The following is a 22035-nucleotide window of genomic DNA, read 5'->3' as shown; positions in this document are numbered from 1 at the left end:
GTGACGGGACCCGCCGAGCCACCCCTCACCGGGCCCGCTCGGCCCCGGGACGGGGCGAGGGCACCGTCCCCAGGCCGCCCCGGCGAGCCAGGGCCGGGCTGCACCGTACCCCCGCCCCAAGTCCGCGACCGGCCCCTCCGCCGCCTCTCCCGTTCTCCTCCGGCCCCGCCGCCCAGCCCCAGCCCGCACCGTAGTGGAAGTTGCCCACGTCCGGGTCGTAGAAATAGGCCACGGTCTTCGCCATGGCGGAGAGGCCGGGACCCGCCGCCGCGCGCTCCCGCTCACGTCATCGCGCCGCGACAGCGCCGAGAGCGGGCGACGGGCGGTGTCGGGGGCGGAGCCCGGGGGCGGGGCTGGGAGCGAGGGGCGGGGCAGAGGGCGGGGCGATCACCGTTGCGGCGTCCCCGCGGTCCCAGAGCCTACCCCCGTCTCCACCCCCTCCTCAGCTGCCCCCAGCTACCCCCAGCTGATCCCAGTTGCCCACTGGATTCTATCTGTAGCCCTACAGCTGCTCCCCAGTCACCCGCAGATGGCCCAAGTTACTCCCAGCTGCTGGCCAGTTACTCCCAGTTGCCCACTGGATTCTCTCCTGTAACTTAACTCTACAGCTGCTCCCCAGTCAACCCCCAGCTGCCCTCAGTTACTCCCAGCTGCTGGCCAGTTACTCCCAGTTGCCCACTGGATTCTCTCCTGTAACTTAACTCTACAGCTGCTCCCCAGTCAACCCCCAGCTGCCCCCAGTCCCCCGCAGCTGCCCCCAGTTACTCCCAGTTGCCCACTGGATTCTCTCCTGTAACTTTACAGCTGCTCACCAGTCACCCCCCAGCTGCTCACCACTTATGCCCACTTGCCCTCTAATCACCCCCAGCATCCACCAGTCACCCCTCAGCTGCTGCAGCCCACCCACTAAGGGCGCAGGAGACGGGGCGGTGGGATTCCCGTGGGGTACCCACCCCTTGGTGGGACTCATCCCCTTCTGGGGAGCATCCCCCCTGAGCTGTGAGGGACAGGGACCCAGTGCTGGCTGTCACCTGGCCAAGCAGCCCTCCCAGATCCTGCCCCACCAGTGTACAGGTCCTCCTGACTGCTGGCAGCCTTTGAAAACCTGCTGGTGTTGGCAGGGAGCGGGGGACACGGAGGCACCAGAGGACAAAAGCTGGGTGGAAAAATTGCTGTGTACAAGAAAGCAGCCATGTGGAACGGGGGAAAAACCCTGAACCTCACCCAGAGCCAGCAAGGGATGGAGATGGGGCTGTGCCGCGAGTGATGCTGGTGACAAAAATCTGTTTCCTGTGGGCTGGAAAGAAGAAAGGATGAAAGGAGCAGGTAGTCTTGCCCAAAGGCTCAGAAAACAAATTAGCTGAAATTGGCGCTTGGCAAGGACATGGTTCTGCCAGTCTCCTGCCCGATTGCTTCCCACAGGACGGATGTTGGGGGCAAAGGATGCTGCACTTGAGGCAGGCTGCCTAAACAACCTGCAATAAAACGGGGTCTCAGAGAGGAGCAGGCAAAGGGCAAGGACCCCCAAGGGGCACACCAAGATCTGGCTAAGGATGGACACTACGGCAGATCGCCACTGGGATGTTTCCTGGCTTGTCAGCAACGGGATTTTGATGCTGGGTAATAAATGTGTGGGAGGGAAACCCCTTGGTGTGCAGCAAGGGGAGCTTCACGTGTGCATGGCCCAGGGTGTGCAGGATGGGGCTGGCAGGGCAGCAAGGTGATGGTGGGACGGCATGGGATTTTGGGTGCTATGCTGGCCGCAAGCAGGTGCGAAAACTAGTGTCGAGGTGCAATTAAATTGTGGGATTAAATGATGCTTCTTGCTGGCTCTGCCACTTACTGCTGGGACGCTGCTCCTGCCACAGCACTCCTCATGCCTGTTTCCCATTAGGATGCTGGCTCCTGAGCATGGAGCAAGGATGGTCTGGGGGATGCCGGGACCCTCTGGCTGTGACCCCACAGGGCACAGCTGTGATCAGGGACGCTCAGAGTTGCGATCCCTGGCTCAGTGACCACTGAGCCCAGCATCCACCATCTTAAATAAATAGGCTTTAAACATGCTGAACAACAAGGGTGTAGCAGCAAACGTGTGGAGTGCACTGACGTCTCGGTGGGGGCTGCTCACTTGGCATGACGATAGCCCGGTCACTGCTCCGCAAGGTGCTGCCACCAGATAACGTCTGGCTGGGGCCACCGAGCCGCCTGAGTGGCATGGCCAAGCTGCCTGGCTGGGGTAAAGGGGCAAAAAGGGGAGAAACATGTCCTTGCCTCCAGTGGGGATTGCTTTGCTGGCTGAGCTCACTCTGGAAGCTGGTTGCTGCTCCAGGCATCTTCATGGGTCTTGGAGCAGTGCAGAGAAAGCATCGGAGAGGGATATTTTTAGATGCTCTTTGTGCTCAGAGAACAAAACCAGGCTGTGGTTTAAAGGCCATTAGCTTGCTGGGGATGTTTGAAAAACTTAAATAAGGGCTTAAGTTTCAGAGACATGTTTGACATGATGGGATGTAGCATTTTTGGAAAGATGATGGCAATTTCTGGGCTAAGCATCGTAGCAAAGACCCCAGGAGGAGCCTGTCCACGGGGTTGCTGGAGCCGGGCAATCTGGCCTGTTTAGCTGCCACGTGGACAACCAGTGGGGCTGTGGCAGACGATCCCCTGAGCGAGTGCATTCACATTGTTCATGGGGTGACGTCTGTCGTAATGATTACGGAGGAGGCGCGGGAAGAGAGCGGATGAGAGGTAACGTGGCAATACACTGGGACTGGAGCTGGCTGTGGGACAGGGTGATGGGGGACATTGCTGTCCTTCCACAGTCTCCTCGGTTGCTCTGTCCCCTCCCTCCCCCAGCCACCTCTTGACCCAGTGGCTTAAAATTTAAGGGTTTCCAGGCAATGTCTGGTCCTGAGAGGGACCAAAGCCTTCAAGGACCCCCAGGATTCACGCCTGCACCCACTGGGGACCCCTGACTGGGTGACCTGGGAAGGAAGGGCAGGGGGATGGTGGTGTTGAGTGCAGCAGGCAGGCAGCAAGCAGGCAGCTGCCTGCCCCAGAGCTCTGGCCAGATTGCTGTTGTGTCTCAGCTTGCACTGCCTTGGCTGGTGGGGTCGCACAGGATGGGGACAGGAGCTGGGACGGGGGCAGGAGGAGGCAGAGGATGCAGAGCCCAGCCTCCCGACACACCACAAGCATCCAGCCCACAGCCGTGTTCGCACCTCCCCGCCATGGTGTGGGGCTTAGCTCCACGCAGGGACTGTCCCCACTGGGTGGGATTGACATGGCCAGCCTGTTTGGGAGGGAGAGCTCAGCTGTGTGGATTCATGCCTGTCATGCTGGCTGGTCTTGGGACAGAGAGGAGCTGTGGTGTCTTTTCTGGGTCACTGGCAAGGCACTGCATGGGACAAGGCTTGTGGTCTCGCCACTAAAGTGCTAATGAGGTCCCACAGTGGGACGAGGACTGAGCAGCCTGGAGGGATGCTGAGGCTGGGGTGATGGAAGCAGGATGGAGACTGGGGGCACACGATACCGAGCAGGGAGCATCAGGAAGAGAAACACTATCGGCTGGGATAACCCAGCTGCAGAGCTGGGTGGGAGCAGCTTGACAGTAGTGGAGCCCCCTCCTCATCCCAGTTCACCCCATGGAGGCCAGGATTTGTCCCCAGATGGGCTGCTGTGCCATCCTGTGCCCCCCAGGTTGTGGAAATGCTTTGACATCAGAGGCTGTGGGAAAATGGGAATCTTCCCTCAAAGCGGGGAGGGCTGAGAAACCTGGGCTCATTTTGCCTGGCATGGCTGGAGGCTGGAAGGGGGGTAGGGTGCAGCAATGCGTTGGGTGGGCGGGAATGGCCGGGAGGAGAAAGAGCGATTTATTGTGCAGGACAGTGTGCGTGGGCATGAGGAAAATGGGAATAAGCTCACCATGACTACATCCCCTCAGGGCTCCACAGAAACCCAGACCTGCAAGGTCCCCTGCTTTGAAGAAACAAGGGCAAGCTATAAACTGCCTTTAAGGTCTTGATCAGCAGAGACTCGCATGATGTTGCAGCTTGTTGGTCCAGCATCAGGAGACCTCAGCTCTCCTGCAGCCCTAGCAATGCACAGCAGGAGCAGTAAGCCTTGCTGCCTGTGGTCTTTCCTTGCCATAGTTTGTCCATTTTAGGGCCTGCCTCCCTACCAGAACAGCAGACAGATGGGTGGCATCTACGATGCGGTGACCTCCTGAAGTCGTGGTGATGGGGGAGGCTCCTGGGCTCCTGAGAATCGACTCTTGGTCACTTGCAGAGAAGGATAGGAGCTCTCATCATTGCATAGCTGAAAGCCTGGAGGAGTTGCAGGTTGCCTCATGGCAACACAGAGTGTGGTGGGATAACTCCTACAAATAAGTATTTATACAGATAGACAGTTGCTTCATAGAGATGGGGTGGGAGGGATTTCAAGGGTTGCCTGTGCTTCTCAAGGTCTGGGTGGAGAACTGGCAGGTGGGCAAAGGACAGAAAGGAGCAAGCCTAATCTGCAGTAGCAAAGGAGATTTGGGTGAAGCCTCCCAGAGTGAGGATAATGTGGTGGAGATGGAGAAGGGGGTCATGGGACCACCACGGCTGGAGATTTCAAATGGCTTAGCCATCCCTTTTTTAGGAAGAAGGGAGAGACAGTTGGGCTGGGTCAGTCTCTTGGGCTGCGGGGTCTCCTGGGGCTCCTTTTCCCCCACCTCCTCGGTGCTGTGATCATGCTGAGGGTGTTTGCACCCCTGTCCCTCTGCACACACTAGCGTGGGACCGGTCCTGGTCTCGCTGAGACCCGCTTCCCCCCCTCTGCCCTCCCATCACCACAACTCAGAGCTCTAAAAATTGCCGAGAGCTTCCGAAAGGAGGGTGCCAGGGGAAGTCGGGGCTGGCTTGCATGTGGGTGAGGTTATTCGCCCCGGGGCGGGCAGCAGCTTTCCAGCGCCGGCTTCCCTGAGCGGCACTCCTGTTTGCTCCCCACTGCAGCTGCCGGCATTTCCCTGAGCTTCTCGCTGCACCTTCATCCGCCGAAACCGCTTCGGAGAGATTTTTTCCGGGGTTGGGACAGGCGGGTGTTCTCGCCGGCAGACAGCGGTAGAGGCTGCCGCGGCAGCCAGAAGCGGCTTGGATCCTTCCCGAGGAAGACAGGCAGGCAGGCGGGAGCCGGGGGGCCAGAGGATGTTTGCCACGGTCCCCAGCCACAGGGATGCAGGGTTGCTAGGAGGCAGGTGAAGGTGAAGAGGAGAGCGCTGCGGAGGACCGCAGGCCCAGGTACCGCCGCAGCAGCGGGGATGGGGGACGGCCAGAGGAGACCCTGCCTGCGCCGGGAAGCGGAGCCGGCGAGCGGGCGGCGGAGCGCCGAGCTCCCCGGGGAGGGAGACGGGGAAAGCCCGGGGGAACTGGGGAGGAGGGAGCGAGCTCGGTTCTGCGGACGGACGATGCAGGGGCTGCCGGCCGGCTCAGCCCTCCGCCGGCCCGGCTGCCGCGGCTCCCTGCCTGCCCTGCCTTTGCCGTCGCCTTTGCCGGCGGAGGCCCTCGGCCGTGAGTGGCGAGGGATGCGGGGTGGGGAGCGGGTCGGCGCGGCGCGGTGAGGATGCTCGTTCTCCCGCAAGGGCGAGCGGGGTGATGCCGCCCGCCGCGGATCCCGTGGGAGGCCGGGGGACCGGTGCCCTTGGGAAGCCGCCCGCAAGGGACGGGGGAGCGACGCAGCCCGGAGCCAGGCAGGCCTGCGGGGATGGTGCTGCCGCCAGCGCTGCCCTTGGGATGCCTCTTGCTGGGTGCGCGTGGGGCAGCGGTGTCCTTGGGAGACCGCAGCGAGCCTCCTCCAGCCTGGCCTCTCCTCCCTGGGGTCCTCCGCCACGCCGGACCTTGCGGGGCGGGAGATGAGCCCTTGGCAGCCCACCCCAAGCTGGGAGCTGGCTCTTGCCCGAGGTGGACGGGAGGAAGAGAAGGAAGAGGAGGATGGGCACGAGGAGCCCGGCGGGGGGTGAGCACTGTGGTCTCTGAGCTGCCTTCCCCCTTCTCCTAGATCCGCATGTCAGACCAGAACAGCACTGACGATGGGGAGTCAGACCCCCAGCACAGCCTGTCTATGGTCTTCCTCCTCGTCCTCGTCTTCTTCATCATGGGGCTGGTGGGTTTCCTGATCTGCCATGTCCTGAAGAAGAAGGGTTACCGGTGCCGGACTTTCCGGGACGAGCTCGACCCAGATAACAAAGACGTGCTGGCGGAGCTCCAGGCCAGTGAGTGCTGGGGCAATGGGGGCTCGGTGGGGGCTCGGGTGATGCCTTTTGCCCTGTGTGGAGTGATGCTCCTTAAACATGCTTCTGGGATGTGGCCTGGGGCTGGGAGGGTTACCTGTCACATGCTGCTGGGTTGGAAAAAAGGGATGGTGTGGCGAGAGCAGTGTGGTGTTCCCCAGGGATTGGCAGCGTGCAGCCCGGAGAGCCCTCTGATCTGCTGGGTCCACAGGCTGGCGAACGCTGGTGGTGCCAGCGAGTTGGGAACCAGCATCTGGCTCTTCCCAAAGCAGCGTTATCAGCAGAATGTAATTCTGATGAACAGCCAGGACCTGCCAAATGCCCAGCACGTGAATTATAACCCATGTCCCCTACAAGGAAAGCATCCCCCAGACAGGGCACAAGCTGTCCCTCTGCCCTTCTAGCATTAGGAGGTCCAGCACAGAGCCAGCATGGTGTTTGCTATTGGTCACGTCTTCTTCTAGTCTCTGTTGTGTTCACGCAGGCCAGAGGAATAGGGGTGTTTCCTTGGGATCTATGCCCCATGTAGAAGGGGACCTTTAGGGTTTTTCTCCATTGCTTCAGGCCACCGTAAGTCGCTCTTGGGTAGTTGCATTGGGAAGTCACTGCAGCAACAAGCATGGGTGCAAACTAGAGCCTGGTCCAAGCAAGCTCTGTCGTTTGTGGTTTCATGAGTCCCTGCTGAAATGAAGAAGACACATTACACATTCCTCTGGCTGCTTCCTTAACTGAAAATGGCCAAATGGTGCTACATAACTCCTCCAGCTTCCCTGTGCATTGGCAGTGCTTGGGAGGATCAGCATCTCCTGCTGTCACTTCTTGTGCATGGGAGGGAAACGGGACTCCTCCAGCTCACCCACAGACACAGCAGGAGCTTCCAGGTGTCCTTGGATATCCTCCTCTCGCTTTAATGACTTGGCTGCACATGACATGGAGACAGTGTTTGAAATTTCCAGGATTGGCTTTGCCTGTTGGAGATGCCACAGCATCTCCATGGGCTTCCAGGATCATAGTGGCAGCCCTTGACCATGTTCTTTGAGGCAGTTGCCTGCCAGACCACAGCTCTGACCTGCTCATAGGAACATATAACACTGCAGACTGGGCTGAAGGTGTAGCCAGCCAAGCCTCCTGCCTCCAACAGTGGCCAGAAGCAGGCTGCAATGAATGCTGGGATGAATACCATGATAGAGCAGACACCGAGCTAAGTTTCCTGAGCATATTGTTTTAAGCTTCTAGCAGCTGTGCAGCTCTGGGGCTTTCTCCATCAGACATGGCTTCCCCATATTTAACAGGCCCCTGTGGGTTTCTTTTCTGTGAACTTGTCCTATTTACCCTTGGAGACTTTTAGCACCTACAGCATACTGCAGCCAGGGGCTCCAGGGCTGGACTGTCCCCACAAGGAGCCTCCTCTTTTGGCTTGTTTCAAACCTGCTTCCCACTCATTTCTCATGATGCTCCCCAGTTCTGAAGGAGAAACACAACCCCTGTCTCACTGTACACATGGCTGCAATTTTAGCCATTTCTTTTCCAGGGTGAGGGATCTGGTGTTCTCCAGGGGCTTCCCAGCATGATGGGGGACACGAGGCTTCTCCAACCTCTCTGTTGATGTGGCTGCTCCTGGGGAGGGACTGGCAAGCGAAGTCTCTGAATCCCAGCCCTCAGTGCCATGTTTTCTCTTTTCAGATGAAGAGGAGGAGCTGAACGAGGACACCGTGGAGAAGATTGTGAGATGCATCATACAAAATGAAGGTGAGCATTTCCTAGAGCTGGCCTGGAGACATGCTGTCCACTTTGGCTGATGCATCCCTTTTTTCCTCTCTCGTCAGCAAATGCAGAGGCCCTCAAGGAGATGCTGGGGGACAATGAAGGGGACATCCCAGTGCCAGTGCCCAGGTGAGGGAAGCCTATACCAGCTTGTGGCTCCTGCAGAATAAGGGAGAAGCAGCCTTTGGGTATCAACTTGCTCTGGTGACTTTGCAGCCAGCCCCTTTCCAGATTGTTATAAAGCATCTTCCCAACAAGAAGTCCTGCTCCCCTGAGGGCTGCAATGAGTGCTTCACCTCAGTGTCAAGGGGAATAGCTCTTCCTTATTTCTGTTCTCAGAGGAGGTGCCATCCAGAGCTGCTGCTTCTCAGGGCTTGTTGCAGTGAGGCTGCACCAGGACTGGAAGTCTTCTCCAGGTAACACAACCTGTCATGTCCTTCTCCTATTGCAGCCTTTGTCCCCACCGTAACAGCCAGGATGGGGGCCCACCACATCACCACACAGTGCATCTGGGCTCCACGCAGGCCCCCTGCATCCACTGCAGCAAGAGGAAGAGGCACCCACTGCATCGACAAGGACGGTCCAAGGATGGCAAAGGCAGGATGCATCCTGGAGAGACTACTGTCTTCTCAGTGGGCAGGTACTTAAATGAGCCTTGCCAGACAAGGCCCATCTGCTCTGATGGAGCAAGCATCATGGAGAGCGTTCTCAGTTCCCCTATTCCTCTCCCCTTCCCCACTTGCCCCATGCCAGGCACCCTCTTGCTCTTCCCTGTTTAGACACTCCAGCAGTAGTTCTGCAGCTGGGAGTTCCAAGGACCCAGGTGCCTCTTGCACCTAGAAATGCCTGTGGTGTGTGGCAGGCCATGACACACTGGTGGCTTCCCTCCTTCTCCGGGAAGGTGACTCAAGCCTGGCTTTTCCTGCTGACTCAGTGCTGGGCAGAGCCCCAAATCCAGGTCCTTTTAAAGCCTGCTGTCCCAGCTACATGCAAGCAGGGCTCTTGCTGCCCGACAGGGGCAGTGACCCGAGGTTTTACAGTTCTCATTAGGAGAGGAAGGAGGTGACAGCAGGTCCCAGGTGCAAGTTACCAGCCACTGGCATCAGAATGAAAGAGTGGATGTGCTCCTCCAGGTCACTGCCTCCAATGATGACTGTAATTAGATGACATGGCAGGAATACAAGAATAGGGGAGTGTACCTCATACTTCCCACAAATACTTTTCCAGTCACCACCTGGTCTTACCTCAAGGGACTTCCTCAGCTTCCTGTGGTGTCTGTGTAGCCAGTAACCTTCAGTACAATCTGCAGTCTTGCACAGGTTGCCCCATTTCCCAGTAGAAAGATTTAGCATGCACAAGACCTTTAGCTAAATCTTCCAGGGCTCAGCTCCCTACTGCAGTGGTGACCAGTGCAGGGTGACAAACAACTGCAGTCCCTGGATGGCCACCCTCGTGAGACACAAAGCTCTGCTCTGCTCAGATCCTGCAGCAGGTCTTCATTCAGGGCCTAAGCCTTGATGAAGCTGCACCTTGTGGCCCAGAAAGAGAGTCTTTTCATGGTGATGTTGAGCCTAAGTGAGCATCAGGGGATGTGGGTTTTTCCACCATCACAGCTAGGAGTCTCAGTAGGGAGGTGAACTGGGGGCTTGATGGGGAGCTGGTGAAGGGGAGAGACATGCTGGACCTCCCCATGTTGAACTCCAGCTAAGATCACACCTTCTGGAGACTGACAGCTTCTGGCTTCCTCTTTGCCTGTTGCTGTCAGCTGTCCTTGGTGGTGGTGTTTGGTAAGCCAGATCTCTGCACAGTTGCATATTCATGGCTAATCTCATTCCCTGCGTGGTGCCCAGCTCCATCCACTTCTCTGTGTCCTTTGTCCATGCTCTTCTCAGTCTCCTCTCACTCACCTCTGAGTGCTGGAGAAGACAGTCTCCTTTCCTAAAGGCACCTTCCCTCAAATCTTGGTTTTCTGTCTTTATCTTTGTAATATCCTGCGTCACATCAAACTTCTAAACAGGACAGTAATTACATTTCTCCAAGGTTGTACTTTAAAAGTTTCCACTTCCTGAATCTCCTTGGTATGAGGTCCAACTGCTAAGGGGCCTATGTGCCCATGAGGTACAAAACTACCTCCAAATTCTGGTTCTCATTTCCAAGCTGGTCCCTCTGCTTTTTCAGATCCTGGATGACTTTTCTGGGACTGCCCTTGCTGTGTCATATTTACTACAAATATCTTGATTACATGAAGTACTTTGACTCATGACTGACCCTACACACAAAAGCTCCTTTAAACCACCTCTTCTGTTGCAATCCTCAGGTCTTGTTCTCTTTATTTTTTTGCTATTGCTTTTGTCTTGGACACAGTGGTTGAGAGTCCATCCCCTTTCCCAATTACCTAAAGCTCGTTGACTGAGTCTGGTCCCCAGCTGGTAGGCACAGGCTCATTGCTAAAGGAGTGGAAAGCAGTGACATTACTGAAGGTCCACCAAGATCATCAGGGGCTGGAGCATGTGGCATGTGAGGAGCTGCTGAGGGAATGGGGTTTGTTTAGCCTGGAGACATTTAAGGGGGGGATCTAATTGCTCTCTAAAACTGCTCAAAGGGGTGAGGGGAGTTTAAATGAAGATGGAGCTAGACTATTCTCAAGAGATGCACAGGGAAGGGCAAGAGGCAATGGCCACAATTTGCAACAAGAGAAATCCAGAAAAGATGTAAGGAAAAAATATTTCATCCTGTGAATGGTGCAGCCCTGGGACAGGGCCCAGAGGAGTGGAGGGATCTCCATCCTTGGTGATTTCCAAAACCTGACTTGATGGAGCCCTGGGCAACCTGATTGAGGGTGGGAGGTGGCCCAGATTCAAGCAGTGGGTTGGACTGGAAACTTCCCGAGGGCTTTTCACACCTGAATTATTCTATACTTCAGAGGTAATCAGGGTTATATGACCTGTACTCTTATATTATTGAATGATTTACTATTTATTTTAGGACTTTCCCTAAACCAGTTGTCAGTGGCAGAGCTCATCCACCAAAGCACCTGTGTCTTACCCTCTGTCCTTAGCCCAATTAGCCACCACATGTCATGTCCCACTGAATCAAACGCCTTAGCGATGCTGACTAGGTAGACAGCCAGCGCTCTCCTGCCTTTCCCCTCACCATCCAGAGGCTGGTTATGTTACTTCTTGTGCCCCCTCCAGTCTGAACCCTGCCTGCTTTTTGAATCTGTTCCTGGCTCTTCCAGGCTGACATTGCTCAATGGCATTGCCAAGAAATGATCCTGCCACTCATGCCTCCTCCTCGTCCCTCTTTGGGACTGGGACATTGTTTGGTCTTCCCAAATCGCAACACTGGTGCCTTGTCTCCAAATATCTGGATAGACCTGAAAGGTCACATTGCTGCTTCTCAGCCTGACCTGAGCAGTCCTGTGGGTACTTTGTCCAGAGCTGGAGCATTTATCTTCTTGACCCTTCCAATCATGAGCAGCATTTCTGACTCCAATCCTGAGGGGTCTGTACTGTCTGCAGACTACCATCTGGTCTTCAGTCTGGCTGTGGTCTCCTTCATCTCTGGCATCTCATCTGGCATCAGTTCTTATCTCTCAGACCTTTTTTCTCAGCTTCTTCCTTCAGAATGGCTGTACTGCCATGTGCTTGACCTTTGGGTCCTGTTCTTCTTTCAACCCCAGCAGTGCTTGAACTTCGCTGCTGAAATTGTATTTTGCCTGATGCTGGCTCACAGCTGAACCTCAGCAGAGCCAGGGCCATCTGCAGCTTCTCTGGGTGTGACTGAAGTGCAGGGAGAGCAGCTGCTGTGTGAGTTTCCATGGGCTGCATGAGGTCTCTGTGGTGGGATCAGTGCTCTTTGGCTGGTGAACACGAGCTCACTGTGGAAGGGATTTCCCATCTGCTGGTCCAGCAGTGGCTTGCATTACTTAAGAACAGGAGTCACAACCAGCTCGCGTACAATTCAGACTTTTAGGCTTTGCCTATACGTTACCCCTCACAAATCCAAAAGTTATGGTAGATCTCTAACTTCTCTCTTCTCCCCACATGCAATATTACACCACCTCTGATTATAAATGCACCCTTTGAGGGTGTCAGACCAACTTCTGCAGCTGTTCTCCTGCCTATCCTGGAGCTCTGAGCCGTTACCTGGTACATGGTGGAATCTTGGTGAACCACCTAGGTACCATCCATCACTCCAGGGGATGGTGCAAAACGTGCTCTGGCAGATTTTTGCCAAACAACAACTCCTGCCTTTGATCCCCATACCCAAATATAGCTCGGTCTGCCGAAACCCTGTCCCTGCCCTCACTTATGGAGTACTGTCTGCCAAAAACTCTGGCTCTTGTTCCCCTGATGGCAGCCAGTCACTAGGTGCAACATCCATGCAGATCTGCATGGCCACCCCCTCCTCACCAGGCTTAGCTGGTTTGCATTTCACCTTCTGAATCAACACCTGAGTTTCTGTACAAGCTCCTGTTCACCGAGGTTTCATCTTGGAGCATTTCCAAGAGCTGTGACCCATCTTGCTGCAGGGAGGACAGGCTGGCAGGGTCTGCACCAGCCAACATCTGGATTGACCTTTTCATCCTTCTCTTTATATTTGTTTTGCCAAAAATGAAGGGGAAAATGGGGCTAAGTCACTGGGGGCATGGCTAGAGTGGGGGTCGGTGGTGTTGAATGGTTCTGAAAGGTTGGAGATCAGCACGAGTCAATGACAAAAAGAGGACATCCAAGGTTGGAGGTGCAGGCAAGCTGGAAATACAGCTGGGGGAGAGGAGGGAAAGGATTTTGATCCGTCCTGCCCCCATTCCAGGTTTCGTGTCACACACATCGGGAAGAAACCCACTTTCCACGAGCAGCAGGATGGTCCCCTGCCAGATGGCAGCCGGGAGCCGAGCACGGAGGAGCTGGAGCACAGCAGCGACCGGCTCCAGCGCGAGCGGGCTCGCAATGGGACTGTCCCCATGGGTGGCCTGCAGAACGGAGCCGTCCAGAAGGGTACCCAGAGCAGCAAGGGTGGGGAGCAGAGCCGCTCCACCACTCCAGCCCCGAACACACCAGCCAGCTCCAGCACTCGTGACAGCAGACGGGCGGGCAAGGGGTCTGGCGTGGCAGGCTCACTGCAGGATGCTGGCACTGCTCCTGGGAGCGCGAGCCGCCAGCGGAAGCTCCTGAGCCATCGGGTGCTGGGAGGGTCGAGTCCCAGCATCCCAGGAGAGCTGGTGCAGGAAGGAGCCAGCATCTGCCTGGAGGAAACCGGACTGGGGTCGGCAGATGAAGTGTCGGATATTCACGGGAGCCTGAGTCTGCACGAACAGGCTGATGAGTTGGGAAGAGACGACAGCAGCAGAAAACAGCCCGGAGTGGAAGACATGGGGCAGCAGGTAGGTTCCTCCTCTTCCTTGTCCCTGCGTGGTCCCCTGGGCTGGAGGTTTTGAAGGGTTGTGGCACAGCACCCCAAGTCCTGCTGCCAACACGATCAACCAGCAGAAGTGTGGTGGCATGAGCTGTGCAGCGGGGACAGGCAAGCCAAGGCTTGTGCTGGGCTCACTGTGGCATGGAACCTGCCCTGTCCTGCCCACCCTGTTTCTGCTTACCTTTTTTGATTGCATTTTCCCATCTGCTTTCTATTGTCTGGAGCATACAGAGTCGCCGCCTACCCTGCTGGTATCCGCACCGCAGGGAAAAGGCAGGTCACTGGTTGACTTGCAGCTAGCTGCCCCTCAAGCAAGGGATGCATTTTCCTTTATGGTTGGGCTCTTTGAGGTCATACATTGGGATCATTTTTTCTTGACCTGAGGGAACCCTGCTGCTGCACACAGCTTGGTTTCCCCAGAACTGTGGCTTCGCTGCAGTGCTGGGGCTCAACACGGCCAGCAATGTACAGGCAGGGACAGATGTCTCCAGGAGCCTTTCTTGCCTTGAAGTCTAGGAAATGGTGAAGCCAACTGGTCCTTTCTTGGTTGTTCTTCCTTGCCCTGGAGGGGCTGGTGCTGGCTGTGCTCAGAGAGGAGATCAGCCCACCCTGGCCAGAGCTGGGGGACTCCCAGCACCCCGGTATCTCCCAACTTTCCTACCCAACCACCTTGCTGGATGTGCTAAAGAGCTCCAGGGCAGCACTTGCAAGGACACCATCTCCTTGGCTGTCGATGGCCCAATTTGGGGGATTTGCTCCCTGCCACTGCCTCTGGGCTGTTACCACTGAGCAAATGATGCTGTCAGTGGTGGTAGCAGACTCCCAACACGTTCGCTCACGTGCTTGCCTGTGGTTCTGCAATTGGAGAAAGACAATTTTCATGGAAGGGGACTGGGGGAAGTTACGTGGTGTAGTGTCACCCTACCAAGGTGAGCGTGGGGAAAGGTGCCTAGTTAAATGTAGGCTAAGGAAAAAGCAGGAACACACGGAGTTTATTGTGTCCCTCTGCTTTCTGGTGGCTGGGCTGGAAGGATCTGGGCTCCTCCAGGCTGGAGCTTTGAGCTGCTTTATGGAGAAGGGCAGCCTAAGGCAGCCACGCCAGACAGAGCTGATGGGCTGTAGCTCTTCTCCAGAGATCTGGAGAGGTGGTCATAGGTCCTCCTTTCTCCCATGGCTCACAATGCCTTGGGAGATGGCCATGGCCCCTCTGATCTCCAGGGAAAGATGTGCATGGAAGACAAGTCCAGGAACACTGTGATTTTCTCCTCTTCGTCTGTCCCATCTGTGGTGCCAGACCCTTGCCTTAGACCCTGTGCCAGGCTTTGGGGTGTTGCTTCAGCATGCTCCAGGACACAGGGTCCCAGGAGAATGGTGATGGGACCTCACTGTGATGTTTGCCACCAAGCCTTGGTGCTGCTTGGACGACCCCTTGTCCCTTAGGTCCCAGCCAGGGCCACCACAAGGGTTGTTAGCTGCTGCTCAAGATGCCCTGCAGGCGATGGGGCTCGGTCTGCAGTCAGCTCCTGGACCCTCAGTGGGGTTGTGCACACCCGCCTGTGCATGACTGCTGTGGACAACAGAGCCCCCATCCTGTCCCAACTCAGACCAGCACCCTGCTCCTGCGAGAGCACTGACATACACATCCCTCCTCCCTCCCGCAGGAGCCCAGCGCCGCGGTGCACAACCGAGGAGCAACCGTGTGACGTGAGTGCTTGTCCCCAGCCCCTGGGGCGATGTCCAGGGTGGGGTGGGAAGGCACTGGCAGTGCCCCTGCCCAAGTGGGTCACAGCCCGGTGGTGGAGAGAGGGTGAACCCCTTCTCTGAGAGGGTCGGTTCCCAATGTGCTGGGCCCTGCAGGGGCAGGGCCCCTTGACTGCGTGCCCAGCCACAGGCAGTGCCGCTGGCTGCCGGCTCTGCTGGCTCTGGGCATGGGGGATGCCACGGCTGCTGGGGCGAGCCCCATCCTGCCCCTCTCCCCACAGCTCCTCTCCGCTCCCGTCTGGAGCATGGACGGGAGGCGAGCAGCCCCCGGCCCCCACGCTGGGCTGGGGGCTCTGCCATGGGGAGACCGCAGGGCAGCCGGCCCTGGCCCTGGGTGGGCAGCTACGCGCTTGGCATGGCCAGAGCGACGCGCCGACGTTACAGACGACCGCACTCGGCGCCAGACCTCATCCCATTGGCAATAGGTACCCAACTCCCACCCACCGCACCCGCCCCGGAGACCCCCCTGGGGGACCGTCAGGCCTGGCAGGGGCAGGACAGCACCCAGTCCCCGCTGTCCACCCAGCCCCTGCAGCCCCCCAGCGCTGGGGGGAAGATAGATGCATCAGAGGGGGCTGCAGCGAGGGGCAGGGATGGAGGCAGCGGCTCAAGCCCCCCTGGGGCAGGGGGCAGCACCCCCCCACCCACCCGGCATGTTCACTGCAGAGTTGAGCCCGCCAGGGCACCCCTGCCACGCAGAGCGGTCTCAGGCACAAATCCTGCACCGGCGAGGGACCCTGCAGGTCCCTGGGAGATGCTGGCGGAGAGAGGAGCTTCCAGCCCTGTCCCAGCACAGGAGGGGCCACAGCCCGGCCCTGGGGGCAGGATCGCACCCCGGCCAGGCCAGCGGACAGCCCTGGTGCCAGCGGCGAGCTTTGGTGTGTAACCGCACTGTACATAGACAAGCTAAAACCATTAAAGCTGCTGAACCCCTCAGCAGAGTCAACTGGCTTTATTGGGGCGCAGCCCCCACCTGCCCACTCCTGCCTGCAGGGAGGTGCCTGGGGGGCAGGCAGGGCCCCGGGGCTGAGCCCCCTCCCCGGGGAACCAGGGCTGCACTGGGGTTGCACAGGTGATGCCAGGCAGAAGGGGCAGAGGCAAGAGCTGGGTGAGGTGGGACCTGGCCATGGCACTGAGCACCCCGATTAAAGGGGCTGCCAGGATGCCCTGTGCTGTATAGGGATGCAGGACCACTCCGCAAGCAGCGCTGGGCAGGATGCGGCCCCCAAAGAGACCAGCTTGGAGCATGGGGCAGTGCCAGTCCCTGCCGCTGGGACAGGAGCTGGGAGGGACAGGGGAACACTTAGGGTCAGCTGAAGTGCAGCTCGGGGTCAGGCTCGGGGGCTCTGCCGGGCGGTGGAGGGGGTGCGCGGAGCTGTGGAGAGAGGAAAGGAGAAGCGGTGCCACCACGCCGAGGCTGCGTGCCCCCCCTTCAGACCTCCCCAAAGCACACGGGTGACATTATTCCCCGTTATGGGAGGACTGGGGGCAGGTTTGGGGGGCACGGCATTGCTGTGATGGGGCTTACCGGCCGGAGGCGGGTGGCTGCCAGGTCTGGAGAGCTCTGCCCACTGCCTGTGCCATCCTGCCTGCAACCTGGAAGGGCCCGGCTGCTCAGCCCAGCTCTCTGCACAAACCCCCATCCCCTTTCCCAGCCTCCCCACCGGCACTCACCTCCCAGCGGTGTTTCAGGAGAGGAGCTGGGGGCCAGGCTGGTCCCAGGCGCAAGGCCAGGCGGGGAGAAGGGCGGCGGGGATGGCGATGGCAGCTCCTGCAAAGACAGAGCCAAGAAGGATGGGAACAGCAGGGAGGGCGTCCACCCACCAGCAGCCACGGCACAAGACGGGGGGGCTGCCCCACACCAAGGGGACGTGGTGACCTTCCTGCCACCGACCTGCCCAGCTGCTCCCTGGCCCCCAGTGAGCTCCTCCACTACCAGAGAGGGGAAGACACCAACACGGCCGTCAAAGTCGCCTGTCCAGAAGCCGTCATCCACCTCACCGGGGGCACGGGGCAGCACCCGGATGATGGCCCCCTCGGGGAAGCTCAGCTCCTCAGGGCTCTGTCCCTCATAGTCATACAGGGCTCGCACCAGCCAGGCTGCGGGGAGGATGGGGTGAGGGCTCGGCACCCCCCAGTGCTGCTGCTGCAGGTGCTCAGCATCCCCCAGGCACCAGCCCTGCGCATCCGTCCCCCTCCGCAGGGGAGGTGACACCCCGGCACCCACCTCCAGGCTCCAGGACCAGCTCTGCAGCCATGATGTTGGAGAGCTGGCGGTGCAGGGCAGAGGGTCCCGGGGGGCCAGCCCCAGCCCCCAGCTCACCGCCCAGGGACAGTAGGTACTTTTCGGGGACGTAGCCAACCTGACCTGCCTTGTTCTGTGCCTGAAGGGGCAGAAAGCATGTGACCATCTCAGCCCCCGGGGCGGGGACAGCCCTGGGGACCTCCAAAACATGTCCCCCCAGCATGGGGGTGCGGCTGAGCCTGCTCCCACCTTCACCCACTCCTCTGCGTCCCCATCCTCGATGACCTCCAGCTCCTCGCCCTGGGTGATGGACAGCTCGTCTGCCTGAGAGCCCTGCAGGGGACAGGGGACAAAGTGGCAGGGAGGCTGGGGGTGCCGGCCCTGGGCAGGCAGGGTGAGGGGCAGGCAGCTGTGGCCATACCTGGTACCCAAAAATCACCCGGCAGGTGTAAGGGTAGGTGCGGGCAGCAGGGCCGGGCTCTTCGTCCTCCTCCAGCTCGTCACTGTCCTCGTAGTCATCGAACTCAGCCAGATCCAGCCCTGTGGGCACCTCCTCGCCCGCCCCCACCATAGCCCCTGCCAGCCAAGTGTCCACGTCCAGCCCCGCTGCCCGCAGCAGCGCCAGCCGTGCCTCTGCCTTCACTCGGCTGACCTGGGTACACACACACATTGTCAATGTCTAAAGGGACACCTATGGGGTGGGGGGACAGCCCAGCAAGTTCCATTGCCCCTGGTCCCCAGTGTGGTTGCCACGATGGTGAAGCACCCCCAGCGCCGCATCCCCCACCCTGGGGGTGACAGACCTTGAAGCCACCCAGAGCCTCCTGCCTGGGGGACTCACCTCCGCCTTCCGTATGTTTTCCCTTGCTTCTTCCATCTGCCGCTCCACGGCGGCCGCCTCCACCTCTGGGACCTGCTGCCGCCTGGTCTCCAGCCGCTGCAGCACCTGGGTGGGTCAGCGGGGTGGTGGGAGCTGGTAGGGGGCAGAGAAAACCCCTCCTTGAGCCACCCACCATGCTCCGTGGGGAAGGACAGCACGTACCTCCTCACTGTGCGCCTTGTTTTTGTGGTCCCGAGCCACCCGCGTGGCCCAGCGCCGTGCCTCCTTCTCCAGGCTGGCCCTGTCGTCCTCGGGTGGCAGCAGGCACACCTGAGCGAGGACATGGTGGCTGAGAAGGGGCTGACTGTGCAGACCCCCCTGCCATAATGTCATGCCCCCCACCACCCCTTACCTCCTCCACCCCGGTGAGCTGGAAGCGCTGCTCCGGGGCCAGGGTGAAGGCAGGGTGGTCCTGGAGGAAGAGGAGGAGGTCCTGCTCCCGGCACACCTGCGGAAGGAGAGCAGCGTGGGGTCGAGGGGCTTGCCCGCCCCCTCCTGCCCCACGCAGCTCCTGGGACGGGTGCCATTACCCGTGTGGATGCCTCTGCAATGCCCTGGAACCAGTCCCGTGTAGCCCGACAGGTCTCCACCTCCGTCCGGCTGGCTGCCGACAAGTGCTCCCGCAGCCGCTCGTAGAGGTCACCATCCAGTGCCTGGGGGGAAAACAAGTGGGAAACTCCCACAGCACTGCCTGCATCCCCCTGGGGAGCATCCCTGACCCCCCCAGGGCAGTCAGCCCTGTCCCCGCACCAGTGGGACCCCCCCTGCTGCACCTCCTCCCAGTGGCACTGGGGAGATGCTTCTTGCGGGACCCCAGGTAGGGGAGGTGGGGGGGGGGTCCAGGCAGCTCCTACTTGCATGGCGGCGGGCAGCTCCACCCGCCTGTAATGCTCCAGGTGGGCAGTGGCAGACACCAGGGCGAAGCCGTACTCGTTCTGCACCCCCACGAGCTGCTTCGAGTGCTCGGCCAGCCGTGCTGAGAACTGCGGGGACGGGGAGAGCAGGGCTTGGTGATGGGGTGGGGGCCACCACCCCATGTCCCCCCACATCCCTCTGCTTGGGTACCCCGCCACCCCCCTGCATTGCTGACCTTGGCACTGAGTTTTTGCAGGCTGGCCTTTGTGTGAAATATCCTCCGGTCGCTCTTCCGAAGCCTGGGGAGGTTGGAGATGACATGAGACCATGCTGTGGCTGTGGCAGCCCCCCACCATGGTCCCCTCTGCTCACCGAGCCTCCACGTCGGCTGCCTTGTCCTTGGCTACCTCACTGCTCCGCTGGAGGTGGGTGAACTGTTTCTTTGCCTTGTCCAGCTCCTTCACTGTCTCCAGCAGCTCCGCCTGCGCCTTCTGCAGCCGCTCGATGCCCTGCAGGGAGCGTCAGCTGGGGGGGGATAGCTGTCCCCACCACCCAGGCACAAGGGACATGTCCTCGCCCCAGTACCTTTTTGAGCATCCTCTCCTTGGAGAGGCGGGCAGTCCGGGCGGCTTCTGCAGCGAGGGAGCGGTAGCTCTCCGAAGCGGTGACACGGACCTGCCCAGCATGCACGGTCCCCTCGATGATACCTTTCCAGACAGCAACTGCACTCCTGTGGGCACAAGGGTTAAGACAGGGAAGGGTACTCTCCTGCCTCCCTGCCAGCTTTTGCAGGTGCCCAGCAGCACAGCCAGCACCCTCAACCCCTGCAGTCCCCTCCGAGTCAGGTAGCACATGCTTGGGGACATCCCACCCAGGGTTGCATCCCCAGGACCCCCAAATCCTGATTGGCATTAGGCATCTCCCAACTGGGAGGGCCACAGATGGATGCAGCCAGCCCCAGCCCCTCACCCCCATCCCTGTCCCCAACCCACCTTGTGTTGCCAGCCTCACTGCGGCCCCGCTGCCAGTCTCTCTTCACAAACTGGCTCGCCAGCCTCTGCAACGCCTGAAGACAGACCCATTGTCACCAGCACTCCCCAACCCTGCCAGGTACCCGAGCACCCTGCCATCCCACTCCAGGGCCAAAACTGGGCTCCCCCACACTGGCTGCCCACCCCATGTGTGTCCCCGGAGCAGGGGACACACACACCCCACAGTGGCTTGGTGTCAGCAGGGACCCCATCACGCTGCCCATGGGAAACCCTTTTTGGGGAGCAGCCACCACCATGAGAGGCACCCCCACTGCAGCTTTTGGGATGGAGGACTGGCAAGGGGACACCAGCGAGGGACACCAGCTGCAGAGGCAGAGGCAGAGGAGCCCCCAGCAAAGCCAAGCACAGCAAGACCCCAACCCTGGGGGGACGGTCCCCCCAGCCTGGAGGGGGTAAGGGAGGGGGTGGGGTAGCATGGCACCTGGCCACGGCCAGGGGACAGGCGAACGGGGAGGTCATATCTGCTGCAGGGTGTCCCCAGGGAATGCTGCGGGGATGTCTCATGGAGCAAACCCAGGCTCTGACATTTAAGAGCAGAGCCCTGCGATGACCCAGCAGACAGCGGAGCTGAGCAGTTTCCTCCCCCCCCCCAAGGTTTTCCCTCCAGGCCCTCAAAACACCCGAGGTTGGGGCCATGCTGTGCTCAGCAAAGCACCCTAGCGGGTGCCCTAACACAGTTGGTGTCCCCCCCATCCTGAACCCATCTGCCACTGCCCTCCACGGCCGGCATGGAGCAGCTAAGCTCCGCTTTGCTCAGATAATTTCCCATTGCCTGCGTGGGGCCGTGCCCTGCCCCGGAACCGAACACTCTGCATGGGACGGATGGGAAGGATGGGGCTCGGTGCTGGTGCCTCCCTTGGCCATCAGTCCTGAAACTGGTGACACCTTCTTACCTGCCCGTACTCCCTGTCGATGGTGGCCCTCTGCTTGCTGTAGGACCTGTGGGGAGAGGGCACGCAGGGCAGGCGAGCACCCACGCAGGGGGGGCAGTGATGGGCCACCCTGGCCATCACCCCCTTGCCACCACCCCGCACCGGGATGTCCCCATCTGGCTGCCCCGGCGCCTGGCGGGTGATGGAGCCCACGACCTCGATGCGGCAGGCTCAAGGTGAGCCGTGCCTGGCAGGCTGGCCCCTGGCCCACACGTGGGATGAGCTGGCCGGTCTCAGCTCGGGGCGGGGACACGCGACACGCGTGGGGGACCCTACCTGATGTCCTCCAGCAGCTCGGCGTCCCGCTGCTGCTTGCCCTGGAGGCCCGAGAGCTGCTCCAGGAGGTGGACCCGCACCTCCTGGGTGAGCTTCACCTGCGGGACGGCACCGCTCAGCGCCCGGGGACCGCTGCGTCCTTGGCCGGGCTGGGACGCGGGGGCCGTGCGCTGCCCCCGCCGGTCCCGGTCCCGGTCCCGGTCCCCGCTGCCTCCCCGGGTGCCACTGCAGGTGCCGGTGGCCACCGCCCAGCCGCGGCCCCGCTTTACCAGCCCCGGCGAGGGTCCGCCGGGGGGGGACTCCCGATCCCCGCTGCAGAACCCGGTCCGCCGGCACCGATGGAGGACCCGGTCCCGATCGCCCGTCCCCGGTGCCGGGACCCGCCACGGTGCCCCACCCAGGCCCCGCGCTCACCTTGCGCGGCGGCGGCTGCATCACTGCGCTTCCGGCCCCGGTCCCGGTCCCGGTCCCGGTCCCGGTCCCGGTCCCGATCCCGACCCCGATCTCGATCCCGGTCCCGGTCCCGGTCCCCTCCCCGCGGCCGCCTCGCGTGCGCGCAGCCCGGAACTGCCGGCACCAGCCCCGCTCCG

At 60.0% G+C, this 22035-nt stretch overlaps 3 protein-coding genes across 9 annotated transcripts in view; 1 reads left to right on the top strand and 2 right to left on the bottom strand.

The window, feature by feature from the left end:
- HDAC3 (histone deacetylase 3) overlaps positions 1-2316 on the bottom strand; it is a 22029-nt gene extending 19713 nt beyond the window's left edge. For 3 of the 4 annotated variants that reach the window (XR_775128.1, XR_775130.1, XM_010579179.1), the window contains exon 1: positions 190-302. Coding sequence is in view for 1 of the 4 variants with exons in the window: in XM_010579179.1 (XP_010577481.1) it covers positions 190-244 (55 nt within the window). In the remaining 3 variants the exon portion in view is untranslated. Of the gene's footprint in view, positions 1-189; positions 303-2305 lie in introns of those variants that run through there. The other variant, XR_775131.1, reaches the window with a different exon arrangement.
- On the top strand, positions 2199-15931 carry RELL2 (RELT-like 2). Of its 3 annotated transcripts, XM_010579182.1 has the most exons (8): positions 2199-2742; positions 6031-6244; positions 7946-8011; positions 8089-8155; positions 8478-8666; positions 12842-13412; positions 15106-15148; positions 15427-15931. In XM_010579182.1, the coding sequence occupies exons 2-7, from the start codon at positions 6037-6039 to the stop codon at positions 15145-15147; spliced, it is 1143 nt and encodes a 380-aa protein (XP_010577484.1). In that variant the 5' UTR covers positions 2199-2742; positions 6031-6036; the 3' UTR covers position 15148; positions 15427-15931. The 3 variants fall into 3 exon arrangements, with proteins under 3 accessions (XP_010577484.1, XP_010577485.1, XP_010577483.1); XM_010579183.1 differs by lacking the exons at positions 15106-15148; positions 15427-15931 and adding an exon at positions 15049-15089; XM_010579181.1 differs by lacking the exons at positions 15106-15148; positions 15427-15931 and having other exon boundaries at positions 12842-15035.
- A 226-nt stretch (positions 15932-16157) lies between these two features.
- Positions 16158-21953, bottom strand: FCHSD1 (FCH and double SH3 domains 1). 2 transcript variants are annotated; one of them, XM_010579176.1, is made up of 19 exons: positions 21860-21953; positions 21446-21543; positions 21131-21176; positions 20178-20251; positions 19771-19915; positions 19558-19694; positions 19421-19484; positions 19185-19313; positions 18861-18983; positions 18683-18778; positions 18493-18600; positions 18292-18396; positions 17872-18102; positions 17700-17783; positions 17433-17589; positions 17100-17305; positions 16880-16976; positions 16734-16801; positions 16158-16580 (listed from the first exon to the last, which is right to left on the bottom strand). In XM_010579176.1, the coding sequence occupies exons 1-19, from the start codon at positions 21878-21880 to the stop codon at positions 16515-16517; spliced, it is 2055 nt and encodes a 684-aa protein (XP_010577478.1). In that variant the 5' UTR covers positions 21881-21953; the 3' UTR covers positions 16158-16514. The 2 variants fall into 2 exon arrangements, with proteins under 2 accessions (XP_010577478.1, XP_010577479.1); XM_010579177.1 differs by lacking the exons at positions 21131-21176; positions 21446-21543.
- Between the last annotated feature and the right edge of the window lie 82 nt (positions 21954-22035).

This window comes from Haliaeetus leucocephalus, unplaced genomic scaffold, assembly GCF_000737465.1.
Source record: "Haliaeetus leucocephalus isolate CR32 unplaced genomic scaffold, Haliaeetus_leucocephalus-4.0 Scaffold656, whole genome shotgun sequence".
Taxonomy (NCBI): Eukaryota; Metazoa; Chordata; class Aves; order Accipitriformes; family Accipitridae; genus Haliaeetus; species Haliaeetus leucocephalus.
This window is presented reverse-complemented; position numbering and strand designations above follow the sequence as displayed.